The sequence below is a fragment of the Aedes albopictus genome, chromosome 3 (assembly GCF_035046485.1).
Source record: "Aedes albopictus strain Foshan chromosome 3, AalbF5, whole genome shotgun sequence".
NCBI lineage: Eukaryota > Metazoa > Arthropoda > Insecta > Diptera > Culicidae > Aedes > Aedes albopictus.
The window spans coordinates 450082952-450109963 of NC_085138.1; the positions used below are offsets into that span (position 1 = coordinate 450082952).

Consider the following 27012-nt stretch of genomic DNA (forward strand, 5'->3'; position numbering starts at 1 on the left):
TGCAAAGTTGCAGCTGCGAAGTAAATTTGAATCTATTTTTTTTCTGTTGCGCATCATTAAACTAATTTAGAGCTACAATAAGGCAATCCATGAGACAGATGCGATCAGCTGATTTTTTTTTTGTTTACCATGTATATTTGACATCCGATGATCGGGGTGACAATTGAACACAAAGGAATTTGTTAAGCACCGACGACACTTGACGAAACTTTGTTAAGTTGTACTCACACTATGTTTACATTTTTGGCTGTCACCCCCATCGCGAAAAGTCGTCATGGATTGCCTTATATGCATATATATATATTTAAGGACAGAGTTGTTAGAAACCCGAAATGGCCGCCACAATGGCCGACTTTGGCACCTACTCACGATTTTAAGCGCACAAATCTCTTCGTAAACAAAACCAGCGCACCTGATCTTTTTATTTTAAGCTTATTACAAGTGAGCGCACCTGATCTTTTTTATTTTAAGCTTATTACAAGTGAGCAAGAACATAATAATAAAATGCACTGTTTGAAGCTTGTTTCTTGAGATTTGTGCGTCTAAATTTCTGATGCACTGTTGCAGCGGGATTTTATGACGTTTGTCCTTAAGCAGCCGTTACAAAGTAGCCGTTTTCATATTAAAATCAACTTAATTGTCAAAAAATGAATGTCATTGAGGAGCTACTTAGTGGCAACGAGGAATAGCGCATTCAATAAAGTCTTTAAGCTCAAGGTTAAACTTTTTAAATATTCTCCGTGCAGTTGCAACCCGGAATTTTCGACTAGCGAAGTTGGATTTTCTCCAAATCCGTGCGTCGGACCTAACTTCGGAAGTGATGCGCTGTATAGCGGACCAGGTTTGTTATACAGCGCACCAATTCCGAAGTTAGGTCCGACGTACGGATTTGGAGAAAAATCCAACTTCGCTACTCGAAAACTCAGATTTTCAACTAAATTGGGAATATAAAACGGCTACTTTGGAGGCCATACTGAAACGATCGGTAGAATGATACAAGTATGTATCTAGCCGGTAAATCCACAATATCATCATCAGGCCCGGATTAAGGATTGTGGGGGCCCGGGGCCCGAGCAGATGAGGAGGCCCCTCGGAGAGATGACCAAAAATGTTTTGCCTTATTTTCGAACAGTACTTGAGTAATATAGTTTATTGCATTGCTAACTGGACTGCGACAGAGTGCGGAATCTTAAATAAAAGTGCGATATTGCATCAAATCGTTCTGGTGTCTTCACCGCATTTATTCATCATGAGCTAATGAATAAGTGCGGAGAAGACACCGAAACGATCTGACACCAAATCGCACTTTTATTTGAGAGGCCGGGCCCCCCCCCCTTTAGATCCGGCCCTGATCATCATCAACATTGTTGTCACTTCGTAAAATGGCTCATATTATTTGCGATAATCCAATGCATTGGTGAACTAAATACCCTAAATACGCAAGATCTGGGGACTGCTAATAGGAACGGTTTTATTTTTCAAGCTAACTAACGCACACCAACCAAGACACCAACACACTTTTGACGCTCGGTTTGAAAACACGCACGAGTGTTCAATTTTCATGCCACCGCCACCGTCGGCGCCATGAGCCATTTTACAAAGTGACAACAATGTTGATGATGATATTGGTTTTCACGGGTTATTGGACACTACCTCCTGTCAAAATTCATTCATAAAATCGGCTCGTAAAATGGACTATTGTCAAACACGCCGTCGCGACGCTGTTTGAAAAAGGTAAACATGATTGATATCCTCATGACGACTCCAAAATGTTACTCTTGTTCTACACTGATAAAATTCCAAACGTAATGTTTATGTATGTTGAACCTTTTCAATTTATAAGACTTCGCAGAAGTTACTTTTAAATGTGCTAACATCTGAGTGTCGCGGACTGACTCAATATGCTCTCTCAGCGGGAGCCAAACATCGGGAGCCAAACATTGAAGATGGAGGTTATGTTAAACCTTGTTGAACCAGTGTGATTGATTGAAAAGTATTGTTATCAAGGTGCTGCGGATATGATCAAACCTGTTGTCACGATATCTCCATTTACCGCTGTCAAGCCGTTGGAAAGCGAGGAGTAGGATAAACATTGTTTTGAGCCTATTTTATCTAATTTTGTTACAACTATCCATCAAAATTTCCATCGCGAATGGAAAATAATAAACTTTGAACACAAAAACAAAATTGGAAGAAAGGTGGATTGATCATGTTTACCATTTCCGAACAGCGTCGCGACGGCGTGTTTGACAACCGCGCTGAGAGAGGTGGTTGCAAGAAAATTGAACGCTCGTGCGTGTTTACAAGCTGTGTGCCGGGAGTGTGAAGGTGTGTGTTTGCTAGCTTGAAAAATAAAATCGTGTCTATTCGCAGCACCTAGGCTAACATAAATATTATAACGATTGTATTCCTTCTTATGCGGTGAACCATAACACTTATTATCATATTGATTTAATTAATAAGCGAGCAAACATAAAAAGTAAAGTTGTCCTGCAATAGTTAAAAATTATGTGTATCCACCTATGAATTTAAAGTTTGCCCACTTAATAGAGTTAAAAAACTATAGAGGACGAATGTCGCTGCTGTTCCCTTTGTTCTCCTTCGCAAACATCCCGGGTATCTATCTGTCAAACAGCATACTTTTTCGCTTTGACACTTATATCCCTGCCTATCCCCGCCAGCAAAAGATGTTGCGGCAGCGATGCCAGCGACATTCTTCCTCTATAGTTTATTAACTCTATTGCCCACTTTGATTCAGGACAAAACGACGTCAGTGTTCGCGCCAATCGAAAGCGTCGGAGAGTCTTCTACTGAGTTGAGTGAAGGTATGTATCTTTTATTTTATTATTTTTTCCATAAATCTTTATTTTTCATTAATTTCAGTTGCACCATTTCATTAGGCAGGGGGAAATAATAAATACTTCAGCGATTCAAACATCTAGAAGTAGATCCAGACGGCTTCAGCAATGAACCCTTTCGTTATTTCAAGACCAGTTCTGCGTTCCCGGTGATAATACAAGAGTCAAGGATGGCCCCGGATGGCGTTCGTCTTAGACTGCAGTGCGGCCAAGACGAATCAACAACAAGCGAGACGAAAGTTGAAACGCCAACGAAAATAGAACCCGAATCTACCTCTGCCACCCCCACGGATGATGATGACGCCCAGGGAAATCAGACGCTATTCAAGGGAAACCGCGATGGTGAGAGATGTCACTCAGGATCTATCAAGAATTCCCGGCCGCGACACGACGACAAATCCACAGTGACGAGTTTCAGCAAGCGCAGACGGAGGCCCCATCTCGCAACAACCGACCTGAGCCAATGGAACAATGAAGATTATTATGGAAATCCTTCGATCGGTCATTGTGACGTGCAAATACAATCATGTTTTCATTCATTAAGATTAAAAGTTTATTAAATCCTTGAAAAACATTGTTTTTTTTCTCTTTTTTTGATGGTTTGGTTTTTTTTGAAATTTACTCATAATTGTTATAAACTACGTATACATAATTTTAAAAAAATCCCACACATAATTTGTATTTATCACCTTAATAAATTTCATTTATTGATAGCCATAATTTTCATATGCGGGCAGTTTTATAGATTTTATGTTTGCAAACATACTTCTTAAAGGTGATGCCAAATTGCAAAAAATTATGTAGTTACGGAAAATATCTTCGGTGTAAGTTTATCCATTTCTAATTTGCGGTGGACATTTTAATGTTTCGTCGATTCAAAATAAACTACAATGCACTAATAACAGTTTTTATTATTTGCCTTACTTTCCACGTGACCCAGAGCACTTTGTCATGTCGTGTCTGACTTTTTAAGAAAAAATATTGTTGCAATACTTTTCTGACGGGTGGAATCGCATAAGAACAGTAGCGGTTGGAGCTGTGACAGTCCAACGGAGATATTTTGACAACCGTTTTGATTCTATTCGCATACCTCAGCGCAAGATTAAACAAAAAAGCGCAATAGGCTCCTAAAGTCCTATTGGGATTCTTGTTTTAAACCACAATATATGGTTCAAGAGTACATATTTACTCATTTTTTGATTTTTATTAACCATAGTTGAAAATATATAATTTTTATTTTTTTAGCCTTTTGTCTCGTCCCTAGCTTATAACACATACTTTGAGTGATTTTTTTTTTCACCGTGTATGTCAGATAGGAACATTTTTGAAATCCCAGTGCGAAAAATGTCGACCTCAGTCACACAAGGTTGACCTCAAATGTCAAAGTAGAACTATTTACCATTTTACTTATTTCGAATTTTCTCATTATTCCAGATTATTCCTTTGTTTTTCAAGTTCGAGTAAAGTACAATTCCGATTAGAATACCATGCTTGATCATATTATTCAATATAAGCGAGATTTCGTCTTTAATTTTAGGACCCTATTAAAAAAACAAATCTCCAGTGTACCACGAATTATTACTTACAAAATGGGTAATTTTACTTTTTGTAAGCGTACTTGCGTTTTACAGTGTAAGTGTTGCGCCGTGTCAAATAATCACTGCTACCAACCTAACCCAACCATATCGATGTCACTTGTATTTCCGTTTTGAATGCGTTCTCTTTCATACATGCTGACAGCATAATAATTATTGCCAGAGTTGCCAAAACAGCGACTGTTCACTCGCTGCTGTATTTGCAAAATTTGACCAATGTGTTTTTTTTTGCAAATCAAATCGATGCACCTCAGTCTCAAAGCCTGTCTCAAACTGATTTTGGAATTTGTATATTTCAAGCATAATTTTTCAAATCGACGTATCTAAGTTTTTCACTGATCTGAGTAAATTCATGGTCAATGTTGACGACCATTTCACTAAAATAGTTTTTTAAAAAAAGACTTTTCATAAGTTTTTTCGTGCTTAACATCACCAGGGTTATAGCACGCACTAGGCAAGAAACAAAACCTACTAATTACATATCATTTTCACAATGAATTTTGACAAAAATACACATACACCGGGTTCGTTCGAGATACGTCATGCCAGATACGTCGCTTTTGTATGGTGCCAGTTTGGTGTATCTGTTACTTTTGATTTTGGCTAGATACGTCGTTTGGTTTTCTCATATATCAAAACGGTGTATCTATCAGTAAAGTTGTAAACATCAAAATAGTTAGATACGTCGTTTTGAACAATATACTTAGTTAAACAAATTAAGCAATAAATCATCAAACAGTGATATGGGTTCTTCAATTTGCTTTATGAATCATGCATGCAGCAGTTAACCAGGATTTGTTTACATTCTCGAGTTACGTCAGATTGAAAAGTTATGCTTGATTTTGTCACCAAATTTTATTATGAATGAATGAAAAAACTTTGAATAGAAAGTATCTCATTTTTCCTTTTGACTCACACGGAATAAAAAAGACGAACTTCCTCAAGATGATCGCACAGTCAGATTTGTAGTAATAAGCTGATTTTTTTGTATTGTCAGAAGGCAAACTCTGCGTTTCTGCAATTCTTCTTTACGTCAATCAACTTATAGCCTTGAAAATGATTGACACATTTCAGGTCATTTGACTGACACACAAGCAAGACAAAGACAAACAATATCTTCTACTTCACCGATCTTGTTGTCGTCCTTTTTTTGCTCATGTAATATCTGTAAAGTGACCTGAGAATTGTCTAACATTTTGAGGTTTGGTTTAGTGGTGTAATGAAGAATAAAATGATGCAGAAATCTTGAGTATTAAGATCTTGATAATGATTCCTTGCTTATTTTAATGCTGTTTGAGCAAAACTTTAGGTAACTGTTTCGTTGTTTTCTCCATTTCTTGTCTATCCAAAGTTTGAGTCGAACAAAGTTCTGCTGAAATGCCATCAAGTTAGACAAGGAATCATATAACTCATGCTCTTTGCTCCATAGTTCTTTTTACGATTCGATTTTATGAATGAAAATCTAACAGGAGGTGGCGTCCTAACTCCGACGAACCGACGTGACAGTGGTGTTTCAAAAGTGTCCCCCCTAAATTTAACGGTCGACCAGCAAAGTGAGCGAACGCTTCTGTCAAATCAGCACAGGCGCGAACCTTTTACTATATGAATACTCGGGGGTTTGGAGTCAAGCTATCAAAACAACGCGAACCGTTATAGAGGAGGCCTTGGAGGAGTGTTCGGCTATTTTTCATCATGGCGTCGGGGACAACAAATTTGAATTTATTTGTTCAAGCTGTCACGTCGGTTCGTCGGTGGTCCTTACACGTGAATATCAATGTCCTCATCAATGTTGTCGTTTTGTATAATTGCTAATTTCATTGCAGAAACGGGACACTTTCTCACCATACAAAAAATCAGTTCATAAATACAACTCTAGTACTTAACTGATTAACTGGTGTTATCTATAATATAAATATATTACACATACCAATAGTTTAACTCCTATTTTTGCGAGCTCGTTTTGATTGTAGGTAATGAGCTTGTAGTTAAAATGCACATTAATAAAAAAAAATCATTATTACCACCTTGACTTTAGCATTTTTTCACAATGTGGACTATTAATTTGATACCTTAAATCAATTAAAAAACTTGAGAAACATATCAGTGCCTAGTATTAGTGTTAACATTATTATTATTTTACATTAAATATTTATTATAAATATTTATTGTCGTCGCGGTTGAAACCCGAAGTTTCCCCACACCCGACAGTCGAATTTTCTCAAAATCTGTTCGTGAAAGCTAACGTCGGACGTAGTGCGCTGGACAGCGGACCTGGCCCTCTATCCAGCGCACTGTGCCCGACGTACATCCGACACACGGTTTAGGAGAAACATCGATTTTCGCGTGTCAAAAATTCCGATTTTCAACTGCACGAACAATATTTTATGATGAAATTAAAATTGCACCGCTGCCGTTGACGCAAAAGTGCACTTGCTGGCATCACTGATTTGGAGCCTTGCATTTAGGCTGGCAGTTCGCACTTCGCTCGCTGCTCAGTCATCAGAAAAGAGTTGTCGCTGACGTTGTGAGGTTGTGCTTCTCATTGAAGATCGCACAACCATTCACATTTTTGTGCATAAAAAATAACTAGAAAACCCACAAAAAAAAATTAAAAACCAAGAAAAACCCCAAAAAAATCGAAAAAAGTGAAAAAGCTAAGCAAATTGCAAGTGTGTAATCTTTTATGTTCCCTGATTCAATGGAGTAAAACGAATTTTCATCGACAGGAAAAAATTACCTACGTGTGCGAAGGACTGGTTTAATTTTCGACTGGTGAAGTGTACTGGCGAGAAGTGAAAGTGCGTTCGTTCAAGGCTGTACATGAACCCTGGTGGGCCAAACTATCAAATGGCGTCTTTATATGTTGGTGATCTTCATGCTGATATCACAGAAGCAATTCTGTTCGAAAAATTCTCATCGGCTGGCCCGGTGCTGTCCATCCGTGTCTGTCGTGACGTGGTCACTCGACGTTCTCTCGGATATGCTTACGTCAACTTCCAGCAACCCGCGGACGGTAAGTCTTTTTCATTACACGTGTTATTTTTTTTATCTCCTTGTCGATAGTGCATCAGCAAGGGACAGGAAAATCCAGCCGCCATATTGTATTTCTGACTCTTTTCCTTTTGGGGTCGCACATAAAACACGATCCAGGTAACTGACAGATTCCAACACGCTCATTCGAAGTTACTCAGCAGAATGAAATGTTTTTATCTTCTCCATTTCATATCTGAGAATTCACAGTTCAAATGAAACGAAGACAAATTATTATGATTTAAACGTCTTGGTGGAAGTCAGTCATCAACAACTAAAACTAGCGAACATGATTAGCGCGAGAGTTTTCTCCAAGAATAGTATTTCGGATGGCATTTTTTTACTTGCTTGACCTACGATACCCCAATCATTCACCAGGGGCATCGACTACCTGAAGCTAAAAGTCAGGTAAACCCATTGAACAGTTGCTAAAATAAGGAAATTATACTTGAATCAACGAAAAAGACCTTGAATTGAAACGACAAGAGTAACTTGACAGAATGAAAGTACATACATAAATTGATTAACTTAAGAGTGATCTGATGATTGTGGTAAATGATCGAATCCGTGATTTTTGTAATTCGACGTAAACCTGTCTGTTTTTTTAGTTTAGTCAATTGTGACACGATGGCTGAACGAAGAATAGGGTGTCGACTACCTGGAAAGTCAGGTAATTAATTTCTGGGCCTGAAAAGTCAGGGAAAACCACGGAATTTGGTTCATGGTCAGGGAAATTTTCAACGACGGCTTCCTTGACCTCATATAAAGTGTATAGTAGCAGGTTATCGTCAAAAAGAGATATACAACTTATACAAACCATGAAATTTAAAAAAAAAAACTAGCTAACATGTTTCTTTAAACTAGCTCTCGGCGCATTCTTTGGTGATATCATAGGCAGTGTAGGTACAGAACATCGATGCAATATCAGGGTGTCTAATCTACTACCTGGAAAACTGGGAATCCTCAGCAGTCGCCTCGTGTATTGAGTACACGCTGCATGAAAAATGCACGCTTGTGATACACAGCGTGAACGTAGTGCCGTTGCAGGTAGTTGAAGACGCGACTGCTCGAGGGTTAACAGAGAAAAACCTGGAATACTCAAGGAAATTTAATAAACGTTGGGTCATATGAACAAAAAGTAGCTAACTTTACTACTTGCAGATCTACTCAGAAGTAGAGAATTCGATTTTGTAGTGTATCCATCTATAAAATCAGCTACAATTTTTTTCCAGAAGTTCCACCAGGTTTTCTTTGGAAATATCACTTGGAATGAGATCTTCCAGGATTCCGATTGATTTCTCCTGGAATTTGTTCCAAAGGGTTTTCCGGTGTTGTTTCCAGTTCCTGCGGGTTTTTACCAGGATTGATTCCAAAATCTCCATAAGTGTTTCTTTCATGATATATCGCAGATGTTGTTGCGGAATTTCTGTTGTAGTTTCTCTATGGATTCCTCTTGAAACCGCAATTCCTTCCAGTGATCCTCTTGTGATTTCTCTAGAAGATCTTCCTGGAATTATCTCCAGCGTTGCTACAGCTGTTATTTCTAATGTTTGTATTAGAACTCCTGGGGTTTTCAGACGCTTTTCACCAGTTTTCTTCAGGAATTTCTTCCGAGGCATCTTCGAAAGTTTCTCCTGTAATGTCTTCAAAAAATTTCCGATAGATTTGTTCTAGAGTTTCACCCTGGATTTCTACAGAAGTTCGAGCTGGGATATTTCCCAAAGGTTCTCGCGGGGTTTCTTTTGAAGTTTCTCTCGGGACTTCTTCCGGTGTTGGTCCTGGAATGTTTCTTGGAGTTTTTTTTTTAATTTACCTTGGACTTTCTCCTAAGATTTTTTTCAGTATGTCTTCTGGGATCCTTGCAGGAGCTACTGCTGGTATTTCTCATGCAGTTCCGTGATTTCTATCAGTTTTTCTCCGTAGTTGTTTTTTTTCTGATTTTCTCGGAATTATTCTCAGAGCTCTTCCCGAAATCTCTACAGGAAATTACAAATTCCCGAGAAATATCTGAAAGAATGCCGGTGACATTTTGGGAAAACTAAGCAGACTTTTTGGAGAAACTCCGAGAGGAACTACGAAGGAAATCTTGAGCAAAATACAAAGTTGCTGGAGTAATCCCAGGAGGTATTAGGGAAATTTGATAAGGAACTCTGATAATCTCGAAAAATTCTGAAAGGAAGTCCAAGAGAAATATCGGAAAACTCTGTAGAAAAAAATCCCGGGAAGAAGTTCTGCAACAATCTCGAGAGAAACGTTGGGAAAATTATCCCGAAACCGTCAAGACAGTAATTTCTGGAAGAATTTTGGAAAAATGTTTGCAGTATCTCCGGGAGAAATTCAACGAGAAACTGTGGATGCAGATTATTACTTTTTTGTTTCGTTTCATTTATGTTTATTTCGTAAATTTATCTAATTTATTTGTCTGTTTGAAGTTCTATTATCGTTATGCCTAACATGTACATCAAGAAAAATGTCTTCTCAATCACTGAGTTGGTCCTACTCAGAAATCTAAAAATCTTTTGTTTCCTTACTCAGTTTCCGTTAAAAGTGGGACAACTCATTGGCAATGGGTTGTCCCAATTTTAGCTGAAACTAAGTAAGAAAACAAAGGATTTTTCGATTTCTGAATAGGATCAACTCAGCCACTGAGTAGAAATATTTCTCGGGCTAATGTATCATTCATGTGTTCGTTCATAGCCATCGCTAGAATCAGAACTTTCACAGCACAGTTTCAATCATAACGCCTACAAGTTATGCAACCAATCAACTCACGCCTAGCATCCACACATCAATGTGCGAGAATCTGCCAAAAAACTACTATTTTCCACTTCCAAGGACTGCTGTTGACAAGCGATAAACTGATCAAACTTTGAAACAAATTCACTCGGATCGAGAACTGTGCACCGAGAAATATTTCCACTTAGTAGCTGAGTTGGTCCTACTCAGAAATCGAAAAATCCTTTGTATTCTTATTCAGTTTCAGCTAAAAGTGAGACAACCCAGTGCCAATGAGTTGTCCCATTTTTAACGGAAACTGAGTAAGAAAACAAAGGATTTTTTTAGATTTCTGAGTAAGGCCAACTCAGTCATTGAGTATATTTTTTTCTCGGTGCTGGAGCAAAGTCGTTTCCAATCAGAATTAGGCGATTCTGATCGGAAATGGTCCCGCTCTAGTATCCGAATTCTAGGATCGAGTGACCGATGGATAACTCTATCTTCACTTCCCTGCTCTTCCCAACCCTCATTGGCCAACACACCTTACGAATCATTTGCGTTCGATTCGAAGAAACGTGGCGTTTTGTTAGTTCCCCAAAACAAATGTGCTGCATGCCAAATCTAAGCTGAGTGAGGTGAAACCATCAATCAACCTATTTTCAGGGCGTTACAGGTGGCGCGGATTTTGCGTTTTTCGCGGTTTTTGCGTTTCGCGCGGATTTCGCGCGTTTTTGATAATTTCGGCGCGGATTTTGCGGAAAAGGTTTTCAAATGCACATTTTAACAAGGAGCTAAACGAAACCAGATAAAAAAGAACGTTTTCAAATTAGTGTTTGAATGTTGTGCTTAATTAAAATCAATGTTAATAGTTCCTAACTTGGAGTGCTAAAGTTGCACTGCACTATACGCATTTATTAAACTGAGAAGATCCCCTTCTGAATTTCTTAGTCAAACTATTGAAGTTATTTCTGTCTTAACTACGAAATCAATTTTTGGCTAAAATTTTGGATAGAATGGCAAGATTTCTAAAATAATTGCTTCTTGGTGATTCTGAAATCTTTTTTATTGGATTTGCAAAGAGACGTCTAATGGAAGTTTTGGAGAAACATTTGGTTGATTTTTTTAGTCAAATTTAACAGAATCTCGTAAAGAAAATCATTGGTTTGGTAGACTGTGTGTGCCGTAAGAAATCAGAATAAAAAAGATACGGGTAAGACGTCCTGGAGCTTTTCACAATTGCATTCTTAGATAATTCCATGGACAAAATTTTAAAAACTCTGGATAGAATTTTAATCATGAAATTTCTAGCGATTTTTTTTTAAACATGTAAGAATTTCTTGATTCTTTATGGATGAGTTTCAGAATGATGAAATTGATGAAATTTCTGAATCAGTTATTACTAATTGCGAAACGATTTATTTTGCTAGAACTATGATTTCCGATCGGAGCACCCGTTGAGAGGGGCACTGTTATTAAAGGGTTTCTTGGTAGAATATTTGGTGATTTTGTTTTTTGCATGAAGAAATTGTTGAAGCTTTCGAAATCCTTGGACTTAGAACATTCTTGCTGACATTTCCATCCAATCTCAATTTCCAAGGCTCTGGTGTGACCAAAAACTCTTATCATAAATAATATAATGAATTCATACTTCTCTCTTGCTTAATGTTCAGAACATTTGCAGACATTTTTTTTTTAAAGAAATGCTTCCTTTTTCATAAATATCGCCCTAAGGAATAAAATTTAGTGGTGATTCAATTGAAAAAAAAAATAACTAGTATTACTCCATTTGTATCTTTACAAAAAAAGTTTCTGTAGAAAGTAATCCATGAATTTCTCAAAAAGTTTTTGAAACTTTTAATGAAATTCTCTTAAAGGATCTTTTGGGTTTTCAGGATTTCTACCATATTGTTGATTACCTATAAATTATTTCAAAAGTTTCGTCAAATCTGCTTTCCTCGTAAAGTAGTAGACACCCTGATTGATAAGCAATCAAAGAATCCAAAACTTTTTATTGCAATTAAAAAAACTATCCCATTTGCAACATGTTTAAACTCTTGTTTGATGTAAAAGTACTCATACAAAGTCATGGATTAGTAATAGTTAAACATCAAGTTATCAATAGAAATGCTCTTCGCCTGAAATGCAACAAGTCATGAATAGTTGATTTTCTCTTAAACAATCTGGCTTTATATGATTTTGAGTCATCAAAGCCATATGTTTTGTACTGGCGCGGATTTGATGACCTCGGCGCGGATTTCAAATGGCTAGACGCGGATTTTGCGGTTTTCAAATCGACACTTTTGTAACAGCCCTGCATTTTCATTGTATTGATTCCACCATTGAAGTAAATTCACTTTATTGCACGAGAATTTTTACACGGGGACATTTTCAAAAACAAATCAATTTGCTACTTTGGTGACACCGAACTAAAAATTGCGAAGATGCTACAGTCATACCTCGATATAACGTAACTGCAATTTTATTTTCGTTACGTTATATCGAAGCAAAATTTTTTTTTCACGAATTTCGTTTTAAATACATATTTTGAAAAGAAAATTACCATTATGTTAATCACCCAACAGTGATTTTCTGCCTTTCTTATATATTTTTTTTTATCATTGAATTTTATATATTTTTTTAAAAGTTTGTAAGATCATACATAATTCGAATACTTAGCATATCTCTTTATATTTAACAATTTAAGCCAATGACACATTCCACGCACTTCTACGCCAAGGGTGTGAAATTTCAAAGTGATTGTTTTGCCCCAAACTTTCCAGCATATGAAAAAGGGTAGATTCAATCTTAGGAAAACAAATTGTTTAACCTAAAATTTGACTGGTAACGTATTTAAACAGCTAGGTGAAGTAATAGCATTTTATATAAGAAAAATGAATTTTTTCATTGATGATTGTCAAACATGCCTGCTTGCATGTTAAAGTTCGCAAACATTACACCTATTCTTTGTTAATGTAGTATAATAATGTATATTTTATACACCGAAAGAAAACTTTTCATAAAAATGGGTTTTGATATGTTTTAAGCACTTTTTGCAATAGCCGCAATTTAATGGTGTCCCGTTACGAAAATAGCACATTTGTTGTAATAACGAATTTATTACGAACTTTACAAAAATGATTTTCAGGATTCTCTTAGTACTCGTGGAGACCTTTCTTCCAACATATGGGTTACCTTGATCGACGCGTTATCTTAGGCGTTACAATGGGTACGTAGAAATGGTGTCCCGTTACGGAAATTTCGAAGACATTCATAAGTGGATAAATAAGCTTGGTTTGATCAAATATTTAACCAATAATCTGTAACCATGATGAAATGATATTATAGGGTGTATAAATTTTCATTATCCTTCTTGGTGTTACGCCCCTACTGGAACAAAGCCCGCTACAAAAACTACGTAAACAAAAGGCAGTTATTCTGGTGGATCAGTATAAAAAGTGATATTTTATTAAGTTTTGTGGTGACAGCATACTCTTTAAATGCTTCAACCTTTTTAACATGTCCTATGAATTACCACTATGATGTATAAAAAGGTTTATGGAATCACACAACGTTCAAAACTTGAAGATGACGACAAACATATTTTGACATATCGTTACTGGTTGTGGTTAGCTAAATATCAACGGAAAGCCCCCATAATCCCATCCCTTCTAAAAAAAACATTGTTCTCTCTAATCTCGACCAAATGACGAGTTTGACGGTTCCCCAAAACTAACATAGTATAGAAGAAAAATCCCCTTAAAAATGTAAAATTTATTTCAAATGAAATTGGCTTCTTAATTCCCAAGGCGCATGAGCCTTCAAAAAAGGATTAAAGCAACATGCGACATATGCTTGAAAAGACTGTGTTGGAAGAATGTACAATAGATATCATTGAATCTTCTTCGGATCATTATAATGTAGAATGTGGAAAACCCGCGAAGATAGATACGTCGCACAACCATAGTTTTGGAGATACAATTAAATTTCACGTACCCAACCCCCATACCTCATTTTCAAAATGCTGGCATTTCGTCAATTTTCATTCGATTTTGAAGTCGCTCTCTAAATTGGTGCTCATTTATTACACTCAAATGGCCATGTAGTATCTGGAACCATTCCGGAGATATTCTGGATTGTAATGGGGTCAGGGGGTGGGGAAGGGGTCTGCTTTGCTAAAAGTGATTATTTCGTGTGTGTTGTGTTTTAGAGGCTTCCGCGAATCCTGCTCCTGGTGTTACGGAACGGCCATAGCAGTTGATACATACTTAAGTCAATTTTTTCTATCCCATTCTTTCGAAATCCTGAAGACTGATACGTCACTCGGCATGTTTCGGTTGCAAACCATAAATGTTCCCGATGACACCCCCGTGGAACCTGTGCTATATGTTCCGGGGTGGCCATATTAGTTGATACATACTTCAGTCTATCGTTTCTGACTCAGTCATTCGAAATCATGAAGATTGATATGTCACACGGCATGTTTAGGTTCAAAACCAGAAGTGTCCCCAATGAGGCCCCGCGGAACCTGTCACGGGGATCCGGATGGGTCAACTTATTCAAATCTGGTTATAGCAGCTGTGTTTCACTGTTCGCAACAAAAAATTCGTTGAAAATCGATGGTTCAAACATAACAACACACGAAATAATCACTTTTAACCATTTTGCCAACTTCCTGACCTCAGTACAATCCGGAATATCTCCGGAGTGGTTCCGGATATTGCATGGCCAATTGAGTATAATAAACTAGCACCAATTTACAATCGATTAAGGGCGACTTCAAACAAATCGGATAAAAATTGACGAAGTGCCAGCATTTTGAAAATGAGTTGTCGGGGGTCGGATACGTGAAGGTTAAATAAACCTCGAAACAGATTCCCCAGGGCCCATTCCGATGGCCTCCATAGGGCCAGAGCGGTTTTGAAAGCCTATTTGTGTCTTGCTGGACAGCTACCATCTGTCTGAAAAACATTGCCGAATACACCAACATTCTGTCTGGCAAAGCATTTGATCCACAACTAGATGTCTTTAGCCGTAACGGGACACCATTTGCAAAACACTGTTTTCACGCGAGCGTAACGCTGCGCTCCCAAAACTAAATCAAGAATATTTCCTAAACTATACATTTCTCAGTAAAACTCACTTCGGCAGTCTTGTTCACATCAATCCAAAGGAGAAATGTCTATAAGACTCTATTATTCAAAACCTCATAACAGAGCTGATATACGCATTTCAGTTTGAAAATTTTAAAAAGGAGATTTCTGCGATGGTGTCCCGTTACGAAATGTAACATGTTATATAAAGTAAGTTTGAACCAAAACCCCGTAGAACAAGTATTGCATCAGGAAGTACATCTAATAAGCTTGTTATAAAACCTGTTAAACCATATGGTCATGAACATTATATTTGATTGCAGACGTCATTTGTTCACGAAAGTTAGTTCCTCGCGGTGTCCCGTTACGCTGGAATGTGTCCAATGTCACATACACTGAAGTTTTTTTTTACGCGGTTTTTTTTTACGCGGTTTTTTTTACGCGGTCCGTCCTAAAAAAAACCGCGTTATTTCGAGACCCGTCGTAAAAAAAACCGCGTTATTTCAAAAACCGTCGTAAAAAAATCCGCGTTTTTTCAAAAACACGCGTAAAATAGTCAGCACCACATCTAACGTGACTTGACTTTTTTTACGACGTTTTTTTGAAATAACGCGGTTTTTTTTTACGACGGGTCTTGAAATAACGCGGTTTTTTTACGACGGGTCTTGAAATAACGCGTTTTTTTTTTACGCGGTTTTTTTTACGCGGGACCATTACCGTCTAAAAAAAAACTTCAGTGTATATCAAGATTCTTCTTCTTTTTTGCATCTAGACCTGATCAAACGTCAAGCGTTATCTATTGGTGTGATTATATTATAAGTAAGACATGTATGTGACGCAGGCAAAATTATAATCCGATGATGCCTCCAGGAATTCCTCTCGGGATTCCTCTAGAAATAATTCGGGAATTCACCCAGGAGTTCCTGGTTGAGTACCTCATGAAATACATCATGTGATTCATCCTGAAGTTCTCTAAGGATATTTATTCAAGGATCCTTCAATCTTCTATGATTCCTCCATAAATTCTTACTGAATTTTATATCTGCTATGATATATTTAGGAACGCCTGCCTTAATTGCTTCAGATGTTCTTGATATGATTCCTCCACGTGGTTTCTCAAGGGATTTCTGTAGGATTCCCCAAAGAGATTTGCTTTTCAAGATTTATTCTGTCCAAGATTTTTCCAAGGCTTAATTCTGTCGTTCCTCTTAAAATTTCTTTTAGGATTTCTCCAGTCACTCCTGCAAGGATCCTCCAAAAAGTTCCAATATATCAACTATTCCTGTTCGAAGAGTCCCAAGTAACACATTTGTTGCAGAAGACCCACGGCGGCGCAGGTTTTGTTGCGCAGGAGCCACTGTGACTTACTTCTAACAAATGAATTCTTACTTGCTAGAAGTAAAACGCAGTGATTTTTTTTTTCTTCTTTTTCTTCTTCTTCTTTATGGCTCGACGTCCCCAATGGGACTTGGCCTGCCTCACTTCAACTTAGTGTTCTTTGAGCTATTCCACAGTTATTAATTGAAGGGCTTTCTTTGCCTGCCATTGCATGAATTTGTACATTGTGTGGCAAGTACAATGATGCACTATGCCCAGGGAGTCGAGAAAATTTTCCCGACCGGAACGGGAATCGAACCCGCCGTCTCCGGATTGGCGATCCATAGCCTTAACCACTAGGCTAACTGGAGACAGTGACTTCTGCGCCATGAAAACCTGCGCCGCTGTGACTCTTCTAAGACAAGTGTGTTACTTGGGATATTCGCCAAGATTCACCCAGGTATTCTTGCTGCAACTCATCCAGCACAATGACGGAGTTTCCAAAAGATTTCCTCTTCAGATCCCGCTAGAAAAACTTCTGTGATTTCTTCATAAGTTTCTCCAGTAATTCCTTGGAAATTTCCTTCTGAGATACAGAAGTAATTCTTTAAAAAAATGCAAGGATTTCTCCAAGAATATCTGTTAGAATTCCATTAGAAATTTCTTCAAAGATTCCTCCGGATATTCCATAGAGTAAGGTGGGGCAAAAGTTCGACCCTAGTTGAAAATTCAATTTTTTTCATGAAATTGAACCAGATATAAATAAATGAATACCGTGTGGTGATTCTACCATCCATGAGCTAAAATTTTGCTGAACAAAGTTACGCCAAATGTCTTTTCAATTTTGGGTTACAACACTTTTTGTATGTGTGTGTCTAATTCGAACTCTTGCCCCACCACTGGGGCAAAAGTTCGAATCTAATGTTTGTGGAATTTCACTAACCGTAGCACACTATTTCGACGCTTTGGTAATTGGAATACCTAAAACCAATTAATATTTGATGTTGGAACTGGAATACACTTTAAAGTTCGATCTGGATTTTACCCAAATCAGGGTTAAATTTACTTCGCCAAATTCATATAAAACAGCATTTTTTTTACTTTGATCGAATTTTCTTACTTATTCTATCATTTTTAGAGATAATATGTACATTTTGCAGATTTTTAGGTTTTTGCCTAAAGTTGCTACATGACTCGAACTCTTGCCCCACAATTCGAACTTTTGCCCCACTATGTGTAAAATATGATTTCCAAATCTTTTTTGCAAAAAGTTATATATGCTAAAGCATCTTCAAAATATACCTAGTTACGTCCCAAAACAAAATATCGAATTAGATTTCATTACAATTCCATTACATGCGTTGGAAGGACCATCGCATATTACAATTTTTTGATCAAACACCAACATTTTGTCATAACTTTTCGAAATATTGATCAATTTTCATAATTTTTGAAGTGAAAGACTCTTTTTCAAAAAGGCTTCGAACAACCTTGACACCCGAAAGATATAATTTGAATTAAGTTCAAAAACTTCAAAAGAAACTCTTACCCCACTCGAACTTTTGCCCCACTTTACTCTATTTGATTTTTCCAGGAATTCTTCCTGGAATGCAGCGCGGATTTTTTTTTAAGTTACTTCAGGAATTCAACCTGAGTTTTTTTCCATGGATTCTCACTGTGACCCTTCTTGAAAATCCAACTAGGATTCCACCAGTGCACGAATTTCTCCAGAATTTCCTGCTGAGATTTATACAGAAGTTCCTTATGTAATTAAGGACTGCCCCTGAATGTTACCAGGAATAACTATGTTTATTGCGGTAGAAATTCCTCCGAGGATAAAGTACGATTTTTTTCCGGGCATTCCTCCAGGAGTTCCACCATTTATTCAGGAATATCTTTAGAAATTCCTTCAAGAGTTCTTCTGAGGATTTCTTCGCGAATTTCTCCAGTGATTTCTCAAGAAGTTCCTCCAGGGATTTATCAGAGAATTTCTCTAGTGATTTTCTGCAAAATTTACTCTAAGACAAAGCGGACCGTTACTGGCGTTCTTACACCCAGTATCGCACGAAATCGAGTTCACTACCAATGCTGTCTACTGTCATCTCGTTTGGAGTTTAAAGGCTATGTTCCAGTAGGGATGTGATGTCAATAATGAGTAGAAGATGTAATGTTTGTTCCGGGAAAAGCCATATAACATTTCTTATCAACAGTGACACCGACAATTCTTATAAAACTTTGAAATTTGTCATATAACCCATAACTGGATAGCAGGCTTGGTTCCAGGAGGGGTGTAATATCATATAGAAAATTTTGTAAATCACTCTACTTATTTAAATAGTGAAAAGTTGGATCCAAAAAAAAGTTACGTTATATCGAGGTAAAAGTTACGTTATATCGAGTTACGTTATATCGAGGTTACGTTATATCGAGGTATGACTGTACTATTATACAATATATGAGCCTTTTTGCCCTTTTTATGTTGTAACAACATCCCATCCAATCTAACTCACATTATTGTAGCATGGCGGTAATACGTTTAACAAATACTTTTTTTTTTCAGCTGAGCGTGCGTTGGACACCATGAACTTCGATTTGATCAAAGGACGCCCAATTCGCATTATGTGGTCGCAGCGTGATCCATCCCTTCGTAAATCCGGAGTTGGCAACGTGTTCATCAAGAACCTGGACAAGAACATTGATAACAAAGCCATGTATGACACGTTCTCTGCGTTCGGTAACATTCTCAGCTGCAAGGTTGCCCAGGACGAGAAAGGAAATTCAAAGGGATACGGATTCGTTCACTTCGAAACCGAGGAATCAGCGAACACTTCGATCGAAAAGGTTAACGGTATGTTGCTCAACGCCAAGAAGGTTTACGTTGGCCGCTTCATCCCGCGCAAGGAGCGCGAGAAGGAGTTGGGAGAGAAGGCTAAGCTTTTCACTAACGTTTACGTGAAGAACTTCGGCGATGAGTTGAGCGACGAATCGCTCAAGGATATGTTCGAGAAATACGGAACAATCACCAGCCACCGTGTGATGATCAAGGACGGCAAGAGCCGTGGCTTTGGATTTGTCGCTTTCGAAAATCCCGAATCGGCCGAACATGCTGTCCAGGAGCTGAATGGAAAGGAACTCGGAGATGGTAAAGTGCTGTATGTTGGCCGCGCACAGAAGAAGAACGAGCGTCAAATGGAGCTCAAGCGTCGTTTCGAGCAACTGAAGATGGAACGCTTGACTCGTTACCAGGGAGTCAATCTCTACGTTAAGAACTTGGATGATTCCATCGACGATGAGCGTCTGCGTAAGGAGTTCTCTCCGTTCGGAACAATTACATCTGCCAAGGTGATGTTGGAAGAAGGACGTTCGAAGGGCTTCGGTTTTGTTTGTTTCTCTGCTGCGGAGGAAGCTACGAAGGCCGTCACCGAGATGAATGGTCGCATCGTTGGAAGCAAGCCGTTGTATGTGGCACTTGCCCAGCGCAAGGAAGATCGCAAAGCCCATCTTGCTTCGCAATACATGCAGCGCATGGCAAATATGCGTATGCAACATATGGGACAAATCTTCCAGCCGGGCGGTAACGGCGGTTATTATGTTCCAACCCTTCCACAACCGCAACGATTCTTCTCCAAGCAGGTTAGCCAAATTCGTACCACGCCAGGATGGTTCCGTGCGAACGCTAATCAAAATGCAGTTGCCGCCAATGCCGCGGGAGGAGCTTATCCGGCTATGGCCGCTGCCACGGCTGGCAACCAATACCGTCAAACGGCTAACGTACGTGCTAACCAGCCTGCTCCAAACGCTCAAGCAGCACAGGCTGCTTCCGCTGCTATGCGCAATTCGGCTCGTCCAATCACTGGCCAACAGGCTGGAAATATGCAAACGCGTCCTGCTGCGCCGCAGATGGCCGCTAATCAAGCTAGAGCTGCCAACTACAAGTACACGCAGAACATGCGTAATCCGCCTGCCCAAGCAGTTCAGATGCCAGCTCCACCTGTTGCTCAACAAGCTGTCCATGTCAAAGGTAATGTACTAATTTTTATTTCTCTTTTACATTTACATTTACTTTTATTGATTTAATCATTACAATTAGTGTACAATAGCTCTTTGTTACACTTGCAGAGTTTTGGACCTACCTTTCAGCTGCGTTATTTTTCAGTTTCTGATTAGAAAAAATAGATTTTTTACGAATTGATTATTTATACTGCTTAGGGAAAAACTATGGAAAAAAAACCCTAGAACTTTTTTTGTAAAACTTATTCAAAGATCACAGTGGTTGATTTGCCAGGACTTCTATAAGAGGATTTGCTGACATCTGGCACGATGTGACGAAGGTTCTAGTTGATCGCTCGATGAAATCGTCGATTAATTCCGTATTCGACAAGCGATGTAGTTCTGATGTCGGAAAGAAGGGATCCAAACCGTAGATCATTTTCAGCAGCTTATTCTGCTTAACCTGAAGACGAGTGCGATGAGACTTGGCACATTTTCCCCACACTGGTGATCCGTACGTCATTAATGGTCGAAGTACACACTTAAATATCAGTGCTTTGTTTTTGACAGCTAATTTTGAACGCCTATTAATCAGTGAATACAAACAACGGACAGTTTTGTCTAATTTATCAATTGAGTGATTCACGTGCTTTGCAAAAGTCAATTTGGAGTCAAGGATCACTCCAAGATATTTCCCATCATCTTCCCAATTTGATGGTTGACCGTTTGTGGTTATTGCTGTCCTAGGAAGGTTTCGTGCTGCCCTCTTCTTGGTGAAGAAAATTGTTTGCGATTTTGTAGCATTCACTTTGATTCGCCATTTCCGCTGATAACTTTCCAGGTTGTCCTGCGCATGTTGTAGCTTAGTTACGATTTGAGCTGGATCCTTGTCGGCCGCTAAAAAAGCTGTGTCGTCCGCGAAGAAAGCATAGACTTTATTTCTCTTTTTACGTAGGAGTATGGTATTAAAAATAAGACCAATGTTTGACCACCGAGCAACTGAACTGCCTTTGAGACCCTTTAGTTCTGAAAGTCATTCACGAGCATTTTCAGAAGTAAGAAAGGTCGAACTTACATCAACATCAAATCTCGTCTATCTGAAGAAAGGTACTACAGGTAACGAAATAGGGATAATTACCCAGGAGAAACGGCAAAAAACGGCTGAACTTATCACATTGAAATCAAGCTGTAAAATGCATAAAATGGTAGAGTGGCCACATGTTCAATCACGGCGAAATGCCATCTCTTTCGTTTTTCAGAGAGTTTGAAAACAACAGGACCAGTACCTGACAAATTTGACAGGTGCTGGTGCTGTTGTTTTCTAATACTCCGTAGGAGAGAAAGAGGGCGATTTCTTGATGACGTCACCGTGCAATGAAGTATTCCTGGTCCGTCACTTTGTATCTTACACCGAGAAAAAAATCTACTCAGTGGCCGAGTTGGTCTTATTCGGAATTCGAAAAATCCTTTGTGTTCTTACACAGAGAAAAATTTCTACTCAGTGGCTGAGTTGGTCTTACTCAGAAATCGAAAAATCCTTTGTTTTCTTACTCAGTTTCCGTTAAAAGTGGGACAACCCATTGCCAATGGGTTGTCCCACTTTTAGCCGAAACTGAGTAAGAAAACAAAGGATTTTTCGATTTCTGAGTAAGGCCAACTCAGTCATTGAGTAGAAATTTTTCTCGGTGTATTCAGTTTCAGCTAAAAATGGGACGGAAACTGAGTAAGAATACAAAGGATTTTTCGATTTCTAAGTAAGACCAATTCGGTTACTGAGTAGAAAATTTTCTCGGTGTAGGTATCTTAGGTAAACTATATGTTCATATCCATCGCTAGAACCAAAAACGTGCCAATGAGTTTTCTCATTGTTAGCTGATTCTACTTCTATAAGTTCGCTGTTCGTGAAATGCGAAGTTCGCGTAATATTCAATGAAACAGTTAATAATCGTTTCAAATCTATAATGTAACTAATTGTCCCTGTATGCAAATTTTCACGCCAATCGGCAGTCAGTAGTTTCCGAATACATATGGGTCAGACAGAAATTCATTATTAACCCTCCAGGACGCGCGCCGTTGTAAAAAGTACAACACTACCAAAAAACCTCGCTCGTCGTACATATATGTACAGTGTGTGAGCGCGGTGCAGTTTCAGCTGTTTGATGGCGCGCGTCCTGAATGGTAAAATCCAGAGCTTCCCAAATTCGGCTTTCGCGGCGCCCCAACGTGTCGCAGGCTCGCTTTTTCTACTCGTTTAAGCGTGCCCGCAAGAGGCTGGTGCTCCTCGAAAACAGAGTTTGGGAAGCGCAGATTAAATCCATAAGAGAACTTACGTATTTTCAGCAGTTTTGTTCTCTTCGTCACAGGGATGGGAACACTCACTTTTAAGTGTTACACTCACTTGCTATTTTCTCAGCTCAGAAGCGTGTTAGGGGCTGTTCATAAACCACGTAGACCAAACTTTGGCCATCTCAGACCCCCCCACTCCCCCCTCGTAGACTTTTGTCCTTACAAAAATTTTGAAATTTGTGTGGAGCGTAGACTTTTGTCAGACCCCCCCCCCCTCCCCCCAAAAAGTCCACGTGGTTTATGAACGGCCCCTTATCAAGAAACGATGTATGGACGACTTTTGCCTTGTGGTTTTGTCTAAAACTTTGCCGAATAGAGTAGGGGTCGCACACAAATCCCAAAGTCGTGATAGAGCTGTGAATGTGACTTTCCTGTAAGTGTAATTTACATTCACTTCGTGGAGAGTTGCCTTCGCAGTTCCCTCACGACTTTGGTATGCGTGTGCGACTTGTACTCTATTCGGCAAACTTTTAGACAAAATCACAAGGCAAAAGTCGTCCATACATCGTTTCTTAATTGCACGCTTCTGAGTCGAGAAAACTGCAAGTGAGTGTAACTCTTTCCAAGTGAGTGTTCCCAACCTTGCTTCGTCATGATGAAATTCTTCCTTAAACCTGCCGATAATACCCTAGGCCACCCTAGATTAATATGTGCTAGTCACTTTCATGTCATTGCGTTACGTAGATAAAATTCTAATATTTATTCAATGATTTCCTTTTCTTAGGACAAGAGCCACTCACGGCCTCTATGCTGGCTGCTGCGCAACCCGCTGAGCAGAAGCAGATGCTTGGAGAGCGTCTGTTCCCGTTGATCGAACCAATGTATCCAGCGATTGCTGGTAAAATTACTGGAATGTTGCTGGAGATCGACAATTCGGAGTTGGTTCACATGTTGGAGCACAGTGAATCGCTGAAGGCCAAGGTCGATGAAGCCGTCGCCGTACTTCACGCTCATCAACAGAAAACTCAACAGCAGTAAGTGCATAATTTCATCGCTTTGCAGCTACATGCACACTTCATGAACTATGCGCGTCAAATATTATCTCGCATCGAACTTTCCGGAAAGAATTCAATTTTACTCTTCGACAATGAAACACAGAAAACGGTCAAATTGAAATAGAGGCAACGACCTATTAAATGTTTGCAGACGGATTGACATAGAAACTGTATTTCGGTGATATGATAACCTCCTATTCAAGACAAATTTCTCCAGTTAGGCCAATTTTGTATCTGCGTGTCTACATTTCGCTATTCGCCTAAGATATAATTGAATCACTTCAATGAATATTTAAATAAACTTTCATCATTTTTTCGCACCGAAAACAATTTTTGTCTACAATAATCAGCAGTAGCTTAATGCTTGGGCATACTAATTAAGCTTTTGAGCTTAATTACTATGTTCCCTAATACATTATTATTTTTTCGGTTTTGGTAACAAAATAATCAAGTAAAATATATATAAAAAATACAAAAAAATAGAAAATATATATAAAATAATAAAAAGAAACGTAATTATAAAATACATGTATGAAAAAATAAACAAAAAAACAGCAAAAGTTTTGTTTGCTTTGGGCAGTGCATTGCAGCGTATAAGCTATCTCGAGAAATTCTTGTGAAGAATGTTTGCGCAATCGTACTACTAGAGCAAAACCTACAGAAAACAAATATTACAATTATGTCTGAACATAAAAAAATTGAAAAAAAACAGCAGAGGGTTGCAGACACAAACAAGAAGAAACATCCAAACAAACTTATGATCACAACAGATGCGACAGTCTTAAGAAAATAAACAGTAATAGAGAAAAATCTGAAAATCGCTAAAAAAACTGCAAAAATACAAAAGAAAAAATTGAAAAAATGTATAATCAATTGAAAAGGTGAGATCGAAGTTTCAATTAATTAAATATTGTCTTAGCTTCAAGACGCATTTCATTTATGAGCTTCTCCAGATCCTAAAAAGCGGTGAAAACTTTTTTTTTTCTCTGGTGGCTGTCGAACTAGCCTAGTAAATATGAACGGATATAGCTGAGAGGGTCCATTTAGTACGTTTCAACTAAATTTCAACCTCCTTCTTCAAGCGTGACGTACTTTATGGCCCCGTACTCTATAGCTCGAATTTTGTGGCATGTCGTGTGAGTAAGCATCTTTCCAACAAGACGTATCATTGCTTTCACTACGATGCATGATTAGCGAATGAAACACAATATATGGCATGTAACCTAAGATCTGTCCTCGCTAAATGTGTTGCGTAATGTGAAATTGCTACAATGTGCTACAAGCGTGTTCCAGGAACTTTTGGCTAAAGCGACAAGCCATCACTTAACGAATTTAATTTAGCGCGATGCATTGAACATTTCTAACTTCATCGTGAGTCATTCGACAATGCTCGTCCAAAACAACACGTAAAATTGAAAGCCGCATCTATTTGATGTTCATTTTCACCCTCTCCCTTTTTTGTTCATGTTAACAATGCATACCTAGTTATGTTTTTACTATCCACGCATGCATATAAGGGCATAAAATTTATTATCGACTAGGGCGACGCGAAAAGTCGCACATAACATCATTGGTTCAATTCTTTAATTAATTGTTTTTTATTTGTGAAAATCTACATACAATATTGGAAGAACATAATATAGCATATGCTTAAAAATAGTATAAATTATGATATGAGCATTCTTAAATTTTCAGTTCTACGTTTGGCAATATTCAATAAAATTCACTTTCGTAAAACTTGTTTTTATTGTGAAAGAAATTATGTCTAATATCTACCCCTCCCTCGTATCACAGACATTAAGGGGGCATCCATTAAGTACGTCACGCTTAGAGGGGAGAGGGGCGGTTTGTGAAAGTGTTACAAGCAATGTGTATTAGGCTTGGTATTAGGTATAGGAAAAACCCGTACGAGGGGTGAGGGGGGGGGGGGGGGGTTGAAAATTCCCAATTTTAGCGTGACGTACTTAATGGATGCTACCTTAAATGTTTTTTGCAAATTTTTTGGACCCGAAATGGTGTAGGAATTGTAACCAGAAAAACTTGATGTGAGAAGACCATCCCATTGACGAAAAAAAAATCCCTTCACAGAATAAAACAAAAACCATCGAAGAATCATCGGTTTCAAACCAGTACCATAGTGAGCGTCAATCCTGCATGCTAACCAATCAGCCGCAATTTCGCGTTAACATAATGCATTATGTGACTATCATACTGTAAAAACTGATTATACGTTTACACAGGAACATATTTTAAGACAGCGAATCAAGTTGCTACTACACTACACAGGATCAAATATTTGAAGAAAAAATTAGCCAATGCTCAAACATCTGCTTTGACTTGATTACCGCTAATTTTCCAAAGTGAAAAGCATTCATATTGGAAATAAAACGGCATTACAAATGTTATTCCAATAAGAATCCATTAACGTGGAAAGTTGGCTTTCATATAAGAAAAAATCGGCATTCCACTTAGAAATCAAATATTTTGCATTCCTATTGTTGCGAACATCAAATAAGAACTCGGAAGCCGAACTTAGTCCCTGGTGGTAATCCGAACTGAAGCTCCGATAGCAATCACTACCAGTACATGTGATGTGAGAAAGGCGTTCACGGATGACTAAGTTACTCTTTATAGCTATCTTCAGTTCAGTTCAGTGAAGTGAAGTGAACAAAAGCAAGTCCCGGCCCGGCTGCAATTTTTGATGATGAACCACTGCTGCGGCTGTTTGGTAAGATGACGGGTGGGTGGGTGGTGGAAGGTGGGATTTGTCGGCCATGCTTCTTCCCCCGATCAGTATTCTGATTCCTGAGAAACAGAACAAGAAAATTTGCGAGACAACGTCGGAGTAGACTTTGGGTTGGTTTGGCGGGTTTGTTCTCCTTAGTCTTAGAAGTTTGTGCCTTAGAAATTTTCAACTTCCTATATCGCAGGATCCTGATAACTTGGAACGTTGGTTTCTTCGGCAAAGCTGTTTGGTATGACAAGGGTTTACAGTTGGTTTGCGGTTCGATGCAAGATTCCGCCACTAGGCGGCGCTAGTTGGAGATTTGCGATGTTTTGCAATTGATTAGAATTT

The 27012-nt window shown here is 38.5% G+C and overlaps 1 protein-coding gene across 1 annotated transcript; it reads left to right on the top strand.

Moving 5' to 3' along the window:
- Positions 1–6908: 6908 nt before the first annotated feature.
- On the top strand, positions 6909–25673 carry LOC109407505 (polyadenylate-binding protein 4-like). The gene is made up of 4 exons (XM_029864605.2): positions 6909–7122; positions 7180–7466; positions 19166–20626; positions 23666–25673. Exons 2-4 carry the CDS (start codon positions 7274–7276, stop codon positions 23917–23919), a joined length of 1908 nt encoding a protein of 635 aa, XP_029720465.1. The 5' UTR covers positions 6909–7122; positions 7180–7273; the 3' UTR covers positions 23920–25673.
- Positions 25674–27012: the final 1339 nt, after the last annotated feature.